The sequence below is a fragment of the Pelobates fuscus genome, chromosome 6, assembly GCF_036172605.1.
Source record: "Pelobates fuscus isolate aPelFus1 chromosome 6, aPelFus1.pri, whole genome shotgun sequence".
Classification (NCBI taxonomy): domain Eukaryota; kingdom Metazoa; phylum Chordata; class Amphibia; order Anura; family Pelobatidae; genus Pelobates; species Pelobates fuscus.
The window spans coordinates 166734537-166752525 of record NC_086322.1 but is presented as its reverse complement, the minus strand read 5'-3'; the positions used below and the strand labels follow the sequence as shown (position 1 = coordinate 166752525).

The window sequence follows — 17989 nt, the reverse complement described above, 5'->3', positions numbered from 1 at the left end:
AATCTGAGGAGACAGGAATAACCGTGGGGGGCCTGGTAAGGGTCAAACTAATTTAGAAAACAGTTTGACTCATTGCCATGGGACAGTGTAATGGTTATAATGCTTAGTCTGCTCCTTTAATTTGCTGTTTCTTTTAGCTTTACTGTCACTGTAATATGATAAATATTTTCTTGAATCCCTGGTGTGTCTGTGGCCAATGATGTCTTTGCTTAGACACATACATATGATTAGTTATTATTATACTTAGTATTTGAATGTTGCTATATATATATTTATATGTAGAGACTGTAGCCATATTAGTCCAGTAGTGTAGATGTAAAAACCAGATAAAATATGTATCTTGTAATACCTTTTTTATTTGACTTACAGAATGTTTTAATGACAAGCTTTCAGGTGAACCTCCCTTTCTAAAGTCTAAAGCATTCTCAATGCTTTAGACTTGAGAAAGGGAGGTTCTCCCGAAAGCTTGTCATTAAAAAATTATATATATAGAATGTATAGAATTTAGCCTCTCTCATTGGGTCTGCTGTTGTAGTAGCATTCAAGCAGGTCTATGTTCACAAGGGATTCTAAGACCAGACAGACCAATCTGTGTACGGTCTGGATTGACTACAAGAAAGCCAATGACACAATGCCACACTCATGGATACTGAAATGCTTGGCTCTCTACAAGGTGAGCAAGACAATAAAAGACATCATCAAGAACTCGATGGGAAAACAACTCTAGAAGACAATTCCAGGACAACAACTCAAGTTACATACATAGTTAGATAGTTAGATAGCTGAAAAGAGACTTGCGTCCATCAAGTTCAGCCTTCCTCACACCTGTTTTTTGCTGTTGATCCAAAAGAAAAGAAAAAAAAAAAAAAAAAAAAAAAAGAAAAAAACCCAGTTTGAAGCACAATTTTGCAACAAGCTAGGACAAAAAATTCCTTCTTGACCCCAGAATGGCAGTCAGATTTATCCTTGAATCAAGCAGTTATTACCCTACATTGAAAGATTATATCCTTGAATATTCTGTCTTTGCAAGTATGCATCTAGTAGCTGTTTGAACATCTGTATGGACTCTGATAAAACCACTTCTTCAGGCAGAGAATTCCACATCCTGATTGTTCTTACAGTAAAAAAACCTTTCCTTTGCCTTAGACGAAATCTTCTTTCTTCCAGTCTAAACGCATGGCCTCGTGTCCTATGTAAAGTCCGGTTTGTGAATAGATTTCCACACAATGGTTTGTATTGGCCCCGAATATATTTGTATAATGTTATCATATCCCCTCTCAGGCGACGTTTTTCTAAACTAAATAGGTTTAAATTTGTTAACCTTTCTTCATAGCTGATATGTTCCATTCCTTTTATTAATTTTGTAGCCCGCCTCTGCACTTTTTCTAGTGCCATGATATCCTTCTTTAGAACAGGTGCCCAAAATTGCACAGCATATTCAATATGTGGTCTTACCAGTGATTTATAGAGAGGCAAAATGATATTCTCGTCCCGAGAATGAATGCCCTTTTTCATGCATGACAATACCTTACTGGCCTTGGCCACTGCTGATTGACATTGCACATTGTTGCATAGTTTGTTGTCTATAACAATTCCCAAGTCCTTTTCGTGTGTTGTTATCCCTAATTCGCTTCCATTAAGGGTATACGTTGCTTGTGTATTCTTTACGCCGAAGTGCATAACTTTGCATTTTTCAACATTAAATTTCATCTGCCATTTGAGTGCCCAGTCCCCCAGTCTATCTAAATCCTTCTGCAGCAAAGTAATATCTTGCTCACATTGTATTATTTTACAAAGTTTTGTGTCATCTGCAAACACTGAAACATGACTTTCAATGCTGTCTTCAAGATCATTTATAAAAATGTTAAATAGAAGGGGTCCCAGAACAGACCCCTGAGGGACACCACTTGCCACCTCTGTCCAGCTTGAAAATTTACCATTAACAACAACTCTTTGTATTCTGTTTTTAAGCCAATGTTCTACCCAAGAACAAGCATTTTCATCGAGACCGATTTCCTTGAGTTTGAACACTAATCTTTTGTGTGGAACTGTATCAAATGCCTTGGCAAAATCCAAATAGATCACATCCACTGCAACACCCTGATCTATACTTCTACTTACTTCTTCGTAGAAAGCAATCAAGTTAGTTTGACACGACCTGTGCTTCATAAAACCGTGCTGATTTTTGCTGATAACCATATTCTTCTCAAGGAATTCTTGAATATTATCCCTTAATAACCTTTCAAATATTTTACCAGCCACAGAAGTTAAGCTCACAGGTCTATAATTTCCAGGCAAGGATTTTGAACCCTTTTTGAATATAGGAACCACATCTGCCTTCCTCCAATCCTCCGGAACACTTCCTGAAAGAAAAGAATCTTGAAAGATTAAAAACAGAGGTTCACTTATTTCTACACTTAGTTCCTTAAGTACACGTGGATGGATACCGTCAGGCCCTGGAGCTTTGTTTATATTAACTTTCTTTAGTTGCTGCAGCACATTGTCTTGAGTTAACCAATTACAATTATTCTGCAAGTTTTTAGTAGCAATCATTTGCACATCTATTGCCATGGGTTCTTCTTTAATATATACGGAGGAGAAATAGTTATTTAGAATTCCTGCCTTTTCTTGGTCTTCATTAACCAACACCCCCGTTTCAGTTTTAAGTGTACCTATACTTTCATTTTTGGGTTTTTTGGAATTTATGTACTTAAAAAATGCTTTGGGGTTGGTTTTGCTCTCTTTAGCTATCATTTTTTCATTTTGAAGTTTAGCAAGTTTAATTGCCTTTTTGCACGCATTATTTGCTTTCTTATATCTTTTATAAGATGCATCTGATTTGTCTGATTTAAATGCTTTAAATGCCCTTTTCTTATTTTTAATCTCTTGTTTTACTTCTCTACTAAGCCACATTGGTTTTAATTTGTTTCTTTTATACTTATTTCCCAATGGTACATACTGAGAAATGTACCTTTCTAATATTTGTTGGAAGATGATCCATTTATCCTCAGTGTTCTTTTCACTAAAGAGTTTATGCCAGTCAATATATTGTAAAGCTTCCCTTATCTTATTGAAATTGGCCTTTTTAAAATTATATGTTTTAGTATACCCCATGTGCTTTTGTTTTTTTGAGTTTATTTCAAAGGACACTATATTGTGATCACTATTTCCCAAGTGCTCACCTACTTGAATGTTGGTCAAAAGATCAACGTTGTTTGTTAAAACCAGGTCCAGACAAGCGTCCATTCTAGTTGGTGCTTGTACAAGTTGTGACATGAAGTTGTCATTTAACAAGTTTAAAAACCTAATTCCCTTTGCTGAGCTACTAGTCCCTATGTCCCAATTTATGTCTGGGTAATTAAAATCTCCAATAATTAAAGTGTTACCAAGATTTGCAGCTTTCTCAATTTGCTCAAACAGCTGTTGTTCCTCGTCAATATTAACATTAGGTGGTTTATAACATATCCCAACCAATAGTTGGTTTCCCTTCTTTTCCCCCAAGCAGATATTTACCCATAAAGCTTCCACATTTTCCTCATCGCATTCAATTTGCTTAAGATTTGGCTTTAAATCATGGTTGACATACAAACATACCCCACCACCCTTCTTGTTTTTCCTATCCTTCCTAAATAATGTGTACCCATTTAAGTTAACTGCCCAGTCATGTGTCTCATCCCACCATGTTTCAGTTATGCCTATTATATCATATTGTTTAGTGTATGCTAATGCCTCTAGTTCCCCCATTTTGTTATTTAGGCTCCTTGCATTAGTAAGCATACATTTAATATCATGCGTCTCTTGTTTATTTTGTGAATTACCAACATTACATAGCTTCTCTGTTCTGAGCTTGCCCCTCCCCCCGTCTCCACCCTCCTTATACTGTTCTAAAGCCCATCTCCTTTCTGTCCTATCTCCATTTTGTAGATTGCTATGACCCTCCCCCCCTACTACTAGTTTAAAATCTCCTCCAACCTTCTAGCCATCCTATCCCCCAGCACTGCAGACCCCCTTCCGTTTAGGTGCAATCCATCCCTACTATATAGGTTGTACCCAATCGCAAAGTCGGCCCAGTGCTCTAAAAACCCAAAACCCTCCTTCCTGCACCAAGACTTCAGCCACGCATTAACCTCTCTAATCTCCCGCTGCCTTTCCACTGTAGCACGTGGCACAGGTAATATCTCGGAGAATACCACCTTGGAGGTCCTTTTCTTGAGTTTGCTACCTAATTCCCTGAAATCATTCTTTAGGACCTTCCATCTTCCTCTTACTTTGTCATTGGTACCAATATGGACCATGACCGCTGGGTCATCCCCAGCCCCTCCCAATAATCCATCCACTCTGTCAGCAACATGCCGGACCCGAGCACCCGGGAGACAGCAAACTGTCCGGTTGAGCCGATCAGAGTGGCAGATTGCCCTATCTGCTCTCCTAATGATAGAGTCCCCTACCACCACAACCTGTCTTGCCTTCCTTACATTTTGATCCCCACCCGTACTAGAGGGGCTGTCACCTCGGCTGTTAGAAGTAACAGCTTCCTCTAATACAGCTACTCCTGAGCTGATGCTCCCAACATCTTCCCTCAAACGGGCAAACCTGCTAGGTTGCACCAAATCAGGACTAGCTAGCCCTTTCCTCTTCCCTCCCCCCCTGCTTCCTCGCCCCACTGTCACCCAGCTACATGCCTGTTCCCCATCTGTCATATCTCCTCCCTCTCCACTACCTGTCCCCACTAAACTCTGCTCAGTCAGCAGCAGACTCCTCTCAAGATTGTCGATCTCCCTCAAAGTTGCGATTTGCCTCTCAAGATCTCCAATCTGAGCTTCCAGAGAAGCCACTCGCACACAACCATCACAGAGGTATGGACCATGGACGGGTACATCCAGGCATCCATACATGCAACAAGATGTGCATTGAGTCAAACTAACAATCTTGCTAACACTCATTTCCCCAGATACAGATGAAAAAAAAAAAAAAAAAAATCTATATATATATATATATAAATAAAAAAAAATTAAAAATTACCTTGATAGTTTAAACCCCTAGTTAGTTCCAACTCCTGGTTTTTTAACTCCTACTTGAAAGAGTCTACTTAATAGAGTCTGCTTCCAAATAATGTGAGCATTAAGTGAACATTAAATGTGGCATATTCCAAGGTGATGTGCTACCCCAATGCTGTTTTGCATAGGCCTCAACCCCCTTAGCCAGATAATCAAGAAGAGTGGATACGAATCTAGGGTCAAGAGTGGAGCTACCATCAACCACCTACTCTACATGCACGACATCAAGCTGAATGCCAAGAATGAGCGATATATTGACTCACTGATCCACCTAACTAGTATATACAGTAAGGACATCGGAATGTCATTCGGACTAGAGAAGTGCGACGGATAATAGCAAAAAGAGGGAAGATGATCAGGACAGAAGGAGCTGAAGTTCCATAAGGCCAAATAGAAGAGAACAGCTACAAGTACCTGAGGGTACCGCAAACGCATGGCAACCATGAGGAAGAGGCAAGGAGGATAGCAACATCCAAGTACATCCAAAGAGTCAAACAGGTCCTGAAGTCCCAGCTCAATGGCAAGAATAAGATCCAAGCCATCAATACATATGCCCTACCGGTCATCAGGTACCCAGCTGGAACAATAACCTGGCCAAGAGAGGAACTGGTCACCATGGATGTCAAGACCAGGAAACTACTCACTATGAATGGAGGATTCCACCCAAAATCCAGCACACAGAGACTGTACACCTGCCAGAAGGAAGGAGGTCGGAGCTGATGAGTGTTAAGGCCAAAGTCCTGGATGAAACACAGAGCATTCACAAGTACATCATGAAGATGGCTCCCAAAGAGGAACTGCTAAGGGAATGCCTGAGACTTCCACAGATCGAGGATGCAGAAACAGAGGAGGTTTCTTGGCAAAACAAACCTCTCATTGGGGTGTACCACCGGCAGATAGTGGATGTGGCTCAAATGACAAAATCCTGCCAGTGTTTGGAAAAGGCAGGACTGAAAGACAGCACTGAGGCACTAATCCTAGCAGAATATGAGCAGGCACTCAGCACCAGCTCAATAGAAGCTGGAGTCTACCACACCAGGCAAGACCTAAAGTACAGACTGTGCAAAGAGGCCTCTGAGACAGTCCAGCCCTTTGTAGTCAGATGCAAGATGTTAGCAGGAACAGCATACACGGAGAGACACAACCAAGTTGCTGGGATTGTGTACTAACACATCTGCACATAATATGGATTATACCTGCCAGATGGGAGATACCACAAAGAGTAGTTGAGAATGACAGGGCTAAGATATTATTGGACTTCACACAGACAGACAAGCCAACCAAACAGACATTGTGGTGGTAGACAAGGAACGAAAGACTGCAGTCATGGTGGATTTGGCAATACCGTGTGACTATAATATCATGAAGAAAGAACATGAGAAGGTGGACAAATACCATGGACTGAAAGAAGAACTAGAAAGGATGTGGAAACTGAAGGCAGTGGTAGTCCCAGTTGTGATAGGAGGAGTGGCTTCAACAGATTCCAGGTGGGACTTCTGAGATAGTTGTCCAGAAGAGTGCAGTTCTAGGAACAGCTAAGATACTGCGCAGAACCCTCAAACTCCCAGGCCTCTGGTAGAGGACCCGATAATGCAGAATAAACATACCACCCAGGAGGGGTGAGAAAATCAATATATTTTTAATATACAATAAAACCAAGAGGGCTGCACTCACCTGAACATGTATACTTTATAGGGTGCTGCTGGGGCCAATATATACAACCTACAAAATACACAATCCAGCATTTAAAAACACCTCACCAAGGCAAAAAATAATGGGGGTTTAGTTACATTTTATATGATCACATATTGCATAAGCCTGCCTCAACGTATGTTTTATATATATATATATCCCCACAGCGCAGTAATACACTAAATAAGTAAAGGGTCATCCCTGCAGATTTCTCTTGTAATCCCCCCATATGGTACAATTTATTGAAGCTTTAACAATAATGAACTATAATCCCTACTCAGGCACTTAAGAGTTAATACGTCAATGCACTGTTAGCAAATGTTACTAGATTGATTCTAACAGCAGTGAAAGGGGTTGCTAACCTTTAGTTCAACAAAAAGTTGGAGGCGGACTTTCACTGCCATAGATCAAACAGTACACTCACCTCTTGGTGCTAATCATACAATGACCTGGAACTAAAGTTTACCTTGTATACAGTGGGTAAGTGCAAACCATGAGCATTGCTATAACACCTGTATGCAGTGTCATGTAATAGCAGAAGTACATAACATTTGGTTATCTCTGATTATCTGTTCAGGATTTTTTTTTTTTTTTTATTCTCTTTAGTGAAAGTACCTAGGGTTAATTTTATTGTTAAAACGCATTAAACGTAAAATTGTGCATTTTTCTTTTCTTTTTTTTGCAAAGCTCATGATGATCAGATGATTTAGGTATATACAATATAAACAATTATATTTAACCCCTTAAGGACACATGGCATGTGTGACATGTCATGATTCCCTTTTATTCCAGAAGTTTAGTCCTTAAGGGGTTAAACACACACGTAAATATGTGTAAACTGTCTTTTTTTTTTTTGTCCACTACAACTGTACACACTCACTTAATGTTTGTTGTTTAGAAACTCCTTTTAGAGCAATTTGCACGGGGTTCTACAAAAGGGACACTGTGTAAATGACATTGAGTGATCAAGTTTTAAAAGTGAATTAGGTCAAAGCTGATACACTTCTTCTCTACTGAATCTGCTGGTGTATTTGTCTGTGTGAGTCAGCATGGGTATGCTTCACAATTTAAACGGCACTATTTAGCCTCTGGCAGGGAAGTCTTGCAGGAGCTGTTAGTGCAAATGAATACCCAGCCTTAACATGTGACTTCCTATGTCTGCATAGGTAACTCCAAAGGGACTTCCTCTGTTAAATTGAGCTCAGTCTCCAGAGATGGAATTCCATGCTTTCTGCTCTTTCATCCTGTAGCAGAATTTCTTTGCATTTGTTCTCTCTTTTTTTTTTTTTTTCCGAACTCTAGTTATTGTGTTTATTCTATTTTCAGCGTGCAAGGATCTCCTGTCTGCTGCTCGTGATCGAAAGCTGAATACGTTTGTGCAGGTCTCAGTGGCACATCCTACAGAGCAAAGTTTAACCAGATATGCGAACACCGAAGTAGTAGAGGTGAGTTACCGTACTTTCTTTTTTTTTCTCTCTTGTATGTTTATTGTCTCTTTCCTTACAAAAGTTGCTGTGCAAGTCAGAACACATATGAACGAGGTTAATTATGATAGCAGTGTGTTTACGGCTTTCTGCCAGGAATAATCGTCACAAAATGACTTGTTCCTTCTTGACTTACATATTTCAGTGCTGTTCGCATTCAACTGACTGTTCATTCCCATGTCTGCTACAGCTGCAGGATTAGCTGTACCTTTCAGTATACATATTGCTTCTTGGCTATTAGATTGCGGTGGTTTAGAAACAAACCCCTTGTATTTTCTATATATATATATATATTTTTTTTTTTAAAGTCTTGTAATGGATTAAAATGAATATGATGTGCCTACGACTGCAGAAAAAGAGGAACAGGGTATGTATATTCATCAATTCTCCTGGCAGGAATAATATGCTTTGTTTGCAACTAAAAGGAGGGGAAACAAGGAAGTCTGGGGGAATACTGTCTAACAGGAAGGGACTGTGGAAACTGATTATAGCACCTCTTGTTAAAGAAAAGTAAACACATTGATAGAAAAGGGCAAGGTATAGGGACACGTTTGAGGAGCTGTAAGATTATTTTTACGAGGCACATTTGCAATTCCTAAGGCATACGAAGGGGGATAGATGCGCCCGGCATGCTTCCTATTGATGCAGGCTCTTTAGCTGACTGATAATCTGTTTGGCAGCATCTGAACCTTTAGCTATTCTGCAAGTGAATGGTTTAAACATCCTGCTTCTTATCTGAGTGCTTCATCTGCTGCCTGGCCTACTCCAGCAAAAAATAAATAAAATTAAAATAAAATAATAAGAAGAAAAAAACTGAAATTTAGATTTACATTCTACATGAAGAATGACATAGATATTTTCTTTCTATTTAACCAATGCCAATTCTTTAATGTGATGATTGTATAACCTGTTTAAAATCCTACAACGGTTGTTGCATACTTGACGCCAGTGGAATATGTAATTTATTTATTTTTATGCTGCTACATTCATGATGTGTTATTTACTTTAGTGTAACGTGTTCAGATAGACGAGTGATAGAGTGCCTTTGCTTCTACCCTTTTGAAAATTGATGGCTTTACGGGCACCAAGCTATTTCTGAAATACATTTCCTGTGATGCTCAGCCAGCCATATATTATTAAAATCTCGCTAAAGCTTTTTTCTGTAAGGCTGACTTTGCATTGTGGGAATTGTAGTTTAGAATTATCCTGCTGGCTTAATGTAAACAACTTGTAGGACGAAGCAAGCCATTGCTTCTTGGAAATACAGGATAATCACTTTTATTTTTCAGATTTATTTTATTTCCCTATTTAAATTTTCACTGAAATCAAGGATGTTACCCTGTAAGTGAAAATAAATATAAAACTTGCCAAGCTCCGAATCTAAAGAGTTATTTTAATGTTGAAAATCCCTTAAATTTATAGACTATTTATAGTCACAGATACTAAATATGTTGCCAGTCATGCGCAAAAAATAAATAAATAAATAAAGCTCAAATAAATAGTGAGAACTGACAGATCTGCTAAACCAGGCACATACTGTATCTAAAGCTACTTCCCTTCACTTGAGAGGCATTAGCTGTAATGTGGCAAGATAAATCTGGCTTTCATATTCTGCTACATTTCTTGACTCTCTTGCCCTGTTGAAGCCAGGGTTTTGTAACAGTATGGCTTAAAATCATTGCTCTAATAAATATTTGTGACAAATGTGTTATAACAGCCCTTGGCACTGTAGTGTTTTACCATTCTGCGTTTAACCTCTATGACCTATATTTTATTAAGGACCAAAATCTCACTGTGTAAGAGTCCTACTTTCAAAGCTCAAAGCTTTTTAAAAACACAGTCAAGTGAATTCACTTTGAATTATGGAATAGCTTTCTGCTCAGTGTTCTTTCTGTTAGTATTATGCAATCTTAAATAGGATATATGATATGATATAATGAACAGCTAACTGCTTCATTGATTAATTAATTTGTAATGTATTTGTACATTACACTGTCACAGGCAAGGCATCATTTAATTTCTGAATAAAGTGTATCTGTTCTGAACTCTTTTTAAGGTGAATGTCATATACTTAATTTTGTTAACGCCTTCCCGACGTTAGACGGAAATTTTACGTCATGCTTGTTCCACTGTTAAGGACGCATGATGGAAGATTTCCGTCATTTCCTAAAGTTAAACCCAGATCTCTGCTCCTGAAGCTGTGATCACTCTGAAATGCTGTCAGAGCGAGCACATGTGCTGCAGGGACTCCTGATCCGTCGACCCTGCTCTTTCGCGGTCAGTGTAAAGTGCAGGGACACGGATCAGCAGTGATGATCTTCTCCTTGTAAAAAAATAAAGTTAGTTTAAAATCCCACCCCCCTTTACACATTTTAAATAAAAATTAACCCCTTCCCTACCATCAGATTACTGACTACAGTGATCAAAATACAGATCACAGTATTTTACTGTGATCTGATTTTATTTTTTAACCACTGAGGGTTAACTTATTTTTTTTTAACCCTAAGGGGTTAAATGTATTTTATTAATTATTTAAATATTTTAAAATTATATATCTAAGGTGGGTGGAAGTCAGTAGTGGGAAATTGGGGAATTTGGTGTTAGGCTAGCTAGGGCTTAACGTTAAAAAAAAAGTTTTTAAAAGTAAAAAAAAAATCCCACTCCCCTTTGCCAAGTCCTAATAAAAATTAACTCCTTCCCTGCCAGTTTATCACTGCCTACAGTGATCAAAATTCAGATAACAGTATTATACTGTGATCTGATTTTGTTTTAACCTGAGGGTTAACTTTTATTTATTTTTTAACCATCAAGGGTTCAATGTATTTAATTAATTTAAATATTAAAAATTGCTAGATGGGGTGGGAGTTATGGGAAATTGGGGAATTTATTGTTAGTGCTGCTTACTGCTAGTTAACATATACCTGGCAAAGGTATATAGGGGGGTATTCCTGTACTCTGATGGCATATCTGAGTAACCTATGAAGTGTTATACTGCCATAGCACACATAAGATTTGCAAAATATACAGTTGAAGTTCACTGTGTGGGCCAAAAATGCAGAACATATGCTTATTACCACTATACTTGGTACAAAATGGTCCTACGCTAAGGCGGGGCCTGACCACCAAGCAAGTGAAACGCAGAAAATCTGTGCTCTAACCTGCATATTTCTCACATCTATAAGCTTCCACGGGTTGCTGAGATCTAGCAATCTCGTGGGTACCTGTTTAGCCACTTTTCATCAAGTTTGGTGGCTATCACCCACGGTGGTCCTGCGGCCTACATGCGGCCTAAGTGAAGTGGCATGGGGGAGACGGCTGATTCCTCAGCCACTGGATTCTCTTACCCGCAGTACCTGCCCGGAGCTAATCTCCCCCCTTCGCCCCCCGCCGTTGAGGGATATCCCGGCACTTACCTCTAAAGCTGAGCATCCTGACAAGCAAGCTGCATGAGTGACATTTCTGGGCTATGGCGGACAGCAGCTGCCCACAGGGTCTTGACCGGGCATGCTCCACGCTGGCCAGGCTGGATCAATTGTTCGCTGAATTTTGGTCTAAGCTAATGCACACACAACATTCCCCAGCAACTGACAAGCAGACATACAGCCTGCTGGCGAGCCAGAACCTGAAGACCTCTCCCACACCCCTAAAAAAGTCTGTCTCTGCCAAGCCGAAGGCTTCTGGTTCTCCACAGTGGATAGTGTGCTCCCGCGGCGGAACCAACGATGCAGCATGAAGTGACCTTGCCTCCATGACATGCAGGAGCCCGGAGAGTTCTAAGTGTGCCACACCTGTGATTGGAAGGAGATCCTGTGGCTGCCACACACAAACCCAAAGAGCAGCAACTACTGTGGATACCGACGCAATTGGCGGCCCTACTAGCCTGGAAGCACCCTGATCGCCCTATAAACAGCTCCAAGTTCAAACCACAGGCATATGGCTACTGGACTTTCCAAGGGGTTATATTTCGCCCAGGGCTGGCAAGGGTTGACCGGGACTCTGAATTCAGGCCTGTCTTCTTGATTACTAATGTTCAGCCATTGGTTATTGTTACAAACTGCTATTTGTAACTGGCCCTTTAAATGGAAAATTGCCCTGCTTCCCTGGATTGTGGAGAAGCCTATTTGCCAGCCTCCTTCCTCATGACTATGGCCCCTGGAAGATTGTGCCCCTGAAAACTTATGGACTTTTATTGGGTGTGTATGGCCCTTTAAGAACCATCTGGGGACATATTGTGACTTTGGTGAACAATGCCCCTTTAAGACTATGTCCCCAGACCTGTAAAATAACTTGTTCCTGGCTTTACTGGCTTGGGGCCCCCTGGCTTGGGGCTTACTGAACCAAGTACCACACAGGCAGACCTCCCAGAAGTTAAAGTGTGCAGGCAATTTACCTCCCAGGCTGTGAGGTTACTGCAGGTTAATTGTCGAACGCTGGGTGTCCGCCATTCGACAGTCGAACACGTGGCGGCGGCCATCTTAGCTCATTCGAACGCGGTCAGCGGTGTATGCTACAGATTCTGTGGAACTAAAATCGGATGCACAAATACACGAACACCGCTGACCCTTACCTTCTCCCATACTGAACTTTCCACTGCAGAGACTAAGTCCCGTTCGAAGATGGGACTTAGTCGTTTTTCTGCATGAAATTGACCGACCGCACAGCCCAAATCTATGGAACTGTTTTGGGCAGGAAATTGTGCTTGCGGTCGGTCATAAAGGACTTCCACTTAACTTTTGATCCGCTGGAGGGATTTGTATGATTTTTGGAAGTGTTTATGTTTGATGTATGCTGAGTTTAAGTATGTAATTATGGAGATTGAATGTATGGTTTTAAAGTTACAGTGTATGTGTAGAAACTGTATTTGTAGTGTCTGTGATAATTATGTTAAACCATAATTATATCACAGACAGAGGGGAGGATTTTGTGTGTAATTACTGGGAGTGTTTTCAATGATGTACGTGTATGATTGGTTGTTTTGTCCCTCCCTGTGGGTCCTGTATTTACAAAATGGTAATAAAAACCAGGCTGGGTGTTCCAGCACCTCAGACCTCTGCTGACCCTCTAACTTGCAGCCTTGACTCATGTTTGTAGGGAACAGCTATAATCACTACAGGGATTGCTATGCTCTTCATACTCCCTTAGCTACTGAGCTCATGTAAGAGCTCTTGTTCCTGATCCTGCTTCGCTCTACAGAAGGAAGAGGTTCATCTACTGCAACCTGGAGCCTGGTCGTAGGTCCAGGGCGCAGAGCAGATGGCGAGATACCAGCCCAGCAGCGGTGGTTCGTGGAGTCTGCAGTACTTATGGTGGCTACGCAGTAGTTATGGTGTCAACGGTGCTGATGGTCCTTTGGTGAGCGCTAGGAGCATCCTTTCTATGGTCCAACTTCCAGCCAGCCTGGAGGCAACCGTAACAGTTATCTAAACCTTACTCTCCAAGGCCATGACACTGCAGCTGTTAGATTTCCTAGGCTAACCTCCTAAGTTTGTTTATCCTTTTTAATGTGCTCAAGCATTTAGCCACAGGTTTTCTCAGCCTATAATGTTATACTAGCTAGCATGGGTTAAACTTACATTTTTGTTTTGCTCTATATAACTCATCTCTACCATGCTTTATGTCAACTACTATTATACCTTACAAATAGTGCAATAATTTTGGGCATTGTACTCAGATCACACCTTGACAACCTATGATGTTAAACACTGAAATTTATTTTTTGTCACTTTGTGATACCTGCAATGCACTACAAAAATAAAGAATTATAAAAAAAAAAAAAAAAAAATATGCCTTTTGAATTACCCTGGGATGTATTCTTTAATGAATAGTATGTGTCAGGATTCCGGAAACCAGAACACATAGACAGAATCACAAACAAGAATATTTGTAATACCGGTCCTTAGAATGGCCGGTTTATACAAATAGGCAGAGTCAAAATACAAGTCGAGGTCAGAAGATTACAGAGGTAGGGAATAACGATTAAACAAGCCGAGGTCCAAGGATTAGAGAGAGCAGGATAAATGAGAGACAAGAGCCAGTTGAGGTACCAAACAACCAAACGGAAGGAACGCACTATTGGGCTACCAAGAAACCACAACAGGGCAACAAGGAATGGGAGAGGTAAGTATAAATAGGCATCACTTACTACTGATTGGTCAAATTCCACTTGGAATTGACGACTATTTGTGGAAGGTACTTGACCTTCCTAATCTGACCTTTGACGTAATTTTTATGCACCAAATTCGGTCTACCGAGTTCCGCGTTCGGTTCGGCAAACACCAAATTTGGTAGTTCATTCAGGCACAAGCGTGCAGCATTAGAAGGAATGCCAGCGGGGATAGCAGCACCCAGAGCTCCATTGGGAGGCAACAGGTAGGAAGCCTGACCGTATGTGTTTGTGGGGTAAATTGAATAAACAACCAGCTAAACTACTCCAAAATGGAACATGAACACAGGGTAAAACTTCAAAGTTAGAAAAAAGCTGAATGGCTGGATCTTAAATGTGCCACTTCAACATCCAGATATACCTGACATTAGAAAGTCGTAGGACATATAAGGTTTGCAAAATATACTGTGCAAACTCACTTTGTGTGTCAAAAAGGCAGAAAAAAATGCTTATTACCACTACACTTGGTACAAGCTAGCAGAAAAATGATCCCAAAAATGAGACAAAGGCCCATCAAATCCATCTATAAAAATCCTAACTATTGAAACTGAAATAGCCTTGTCTATTATATGGCATTGTAGCTTCACAGAATTGTGCCAAAGGCATACAATTAGGGTATCATTGTACTGAGCAGATGCAGCTGAACACAATATGGGGTTCTGTGCACTTGTGCAGGAATTGCACACACCAGCTTTACAAAATACACATTACAAAAACCTTGTTATATGTGTATATGCCAAAAAAGAGAAAAAACACAATTTTACTCCAATATTTAACAGAGATTGGTGATGAAATGGCTACGTAAAACGTGTCAAAATAAATTGAGGTTAATAGCCTGTGATGTCTACTCTATATAAATATATACTTTTGTGTGGCAATTTTGTTTCCTGTGGTGGCTACTAAACCTACAAGAGAAACATACCAACTTCTAAAATTGTTTTACATTTAAATTTTATTTTAGTCCTTGTATTTTGTGACCTGTAACTTTCAAAATAAGCTGAAATCCTATACATATAATGTTCTCTATAAATCAAGACACATAAATGAATTTATTTTGAATTACTTTTCCTAAGCTGGAAATATTATGCACATTTTTATGCCCCATTTTTTTTATAATAATGAGAATTTATCCATGTTTATGTGACATCGAATTAAAGCCCCTTTTGCCCTCAAAAAAACAGTATATAATATGTGTTGGTGCAATAAATGACAAATATGCAAATTGCAATTGAACACAAACAACAAAAAAATGCAAAAATGGCTTGTGTCCTTAAGGGTAAGACCAGCTTTTGAAGCTGTGTCCTTAAGGGATTAAACCATGTATTATGGATAGTTTACTAGAGAAATAAACATTTTACACAAAAATGTCTAATCAGGAAGTGTATTCAACTTGGCTCCAGAATGGCAATTCTGTCCTAAAATTTGCAATTGCCTCAGCAGTTCCCCATGATTTTAATTTGGGTAAATAAACTAATGCTCTATTGATTAAAATGAACTTTACCTAAAAGAGGACGTACTATTTATATTAAGGGGTAATTGACTTGGAGTTATAAAATGTAATTTATGATGTACCCAGAAAAATAAAGCCACTTAAACTTACTTAAAATGTAAAATGTAGCATTAGATGTGCAAATATACATTTTTCATCATGGATAAACAGTTGAATACAGACGTTTTCTTCAAAAGCACAATAAGCTAATCAAAATGCACGCAAAAGTTCCCATAGAGAACTACTTTAGAGTGTGCCTAGGTACACCGTACACACCCTCTGCACACACCTATTTACTAATTATTTAAAAAACAGGTTTTTACAGAACTTGTAGGGATAACAATCTCTATAAGTGCAAGTTGGAGCAGAAAGCTAAAAATATCTTGGTCACCAGGTTGCCATGAGTTGCAATGCATTATGGAACTGTTGATACTGAAATGACTTCTCTACCGATGTATCAGAGGAGTGGCAGTCCATGTACACGATTACTTTATTTTCTGGTTCTATTTAGTGACAATGACTTGTAAAATCACATTTTACAATCTAAATAATATGAGCACAATGATTATTAAAATGAAAGTGATAGTGTATCTATTTAATGTTTGGTAACATTTCCTTGTAAAACATTATTTATAAGAGTAAATACTGCTGACATACATTAGCTAGCTGTAGTTCATGTTAAAGGACCACTATAGTCACCCAGACCACTTCAGCTCAATGAAGTGGTCTGGATGCCAGGTCCCTCAGGTTTTAACCCTTCAGATGTAAACACAGCAGTTTCAGAGAAATTGCTATGTTTACATAGCAGGGTTAATCCAGCCTCTAGTGGCTGTCTTCCTGACAGCCGCTAGAGGCGATTCTGCGACACTAAATGCGAAAATCGCATTCGGCGTGCAGAACGTCCATAGGAAAACGACCTTTGTGCGTATACTGTTTCTTTAATTATAAATAAAATAAAACCCAAAATAGAATCACTTATTAGTCTTGTTTTTTTTAAATGTCCATTATGTCCTAGATTGCAAGTTTTTTTTGGGAAATTACAGGGAAATATTGAAAGGAGTGAATTATACTTTTAAAGCTAAACCTTTGCAAATTTTGGTCTGCCGAGACTATAACTCTAATGGCACTAGAACATCTTAACACCTTTAATTTTGTCACCAACCTCTAGCAAATCTGGCAACTATATTAAAAAAAAAAACAGGAAACAGAGTCCTCTAATATCTCATCAGTGCATACTCCTAAATGTTCAACTAAAAAAAAGAGAAAAAGATAAGTACAAATAAAAAAAATCAATGTGTATAGCAATAGATATATCACCAACCGATCACAACCCCAAACACCTGAAAAATATATGAGGTCATACTTGAAGAGTTTTGCAGGTGAACAATGCATAGATGTGATAAATCTAAGTTACACCATCTTAATTTTTTACTAAAAAAGTGAGTCTAATGGAAAGGGGACATATAAAGGCTAAACATTTCATAAAAAATAAAAAATAGTATTTTATAAAGCTCATTTAGGTTATCTAAAGAGAGATCTGTAAATGACCATAAAGGACAAATAAAAAAAAAAGATATGCCACTATGAGAAGACTTTTCCTCTCAACAGTGATTTAACCTATCATTGCCGATATGTCAGAGGTAGCTACAGAATGTCCCAGCCTACTCTGTTATTCAGTTTTACCAGAATAAGGGACTGGGTCAAAAGCATAATGAGAGTTAAAGGTAAAAGATTTGAATTAACAAATGCTGTGCCAATTCACAAGAAAGTAAGCATGTCTTCATTAGTGGGGGAAGTAATGGAAACCATGCTAAAGGATAGGATTGTTGAACATCTAAAATCACATGGATTTCAAGATCAGAGACAACATGGGCTTACTTCATGCCAAACTAATCAATTTTTTTGATTGGGTAACTAAAACAATAGATCCGGGTGGTGCATTTAAATATGTGCACTTAAATAGAAAGGGTGAAATAGTGGTAGAATGAACACATGGAAAACGTGCCAAAAAGGCCCTGGCCACAAAAACGTTGCATCTCAATATAGCATTGGTTCTTAAGAGGCTAAACAATTAATTTAGAATGCAATTACACTATGTTAAAGA

At 39.1% G+C, this 17989-nt stretch overlaps 1 protein-coding gene across 1 annotated transcript in view; it reads left to right on the top strand.

Moving 5' to 3' along the window:
* Positions 1 to 17989, top strand: part of INPP4B (inositol polyphosphate-4-phosphatase type II B) — a 640126-nt gene that overhangs the window by 177940 nt on the left and 444197 nt on the right. Inside the window, exon 3 of the mRNA XM_063458461.1 lies at positions 8076 to 8194. Within this exon, the coding sequence (XP_063314531.1) occupies positions 8076 to 8194 (119 nt within the window). The remainder of the gene's footprint in view (positions 1 to 8075; positions 8195 to 17989) is intronic.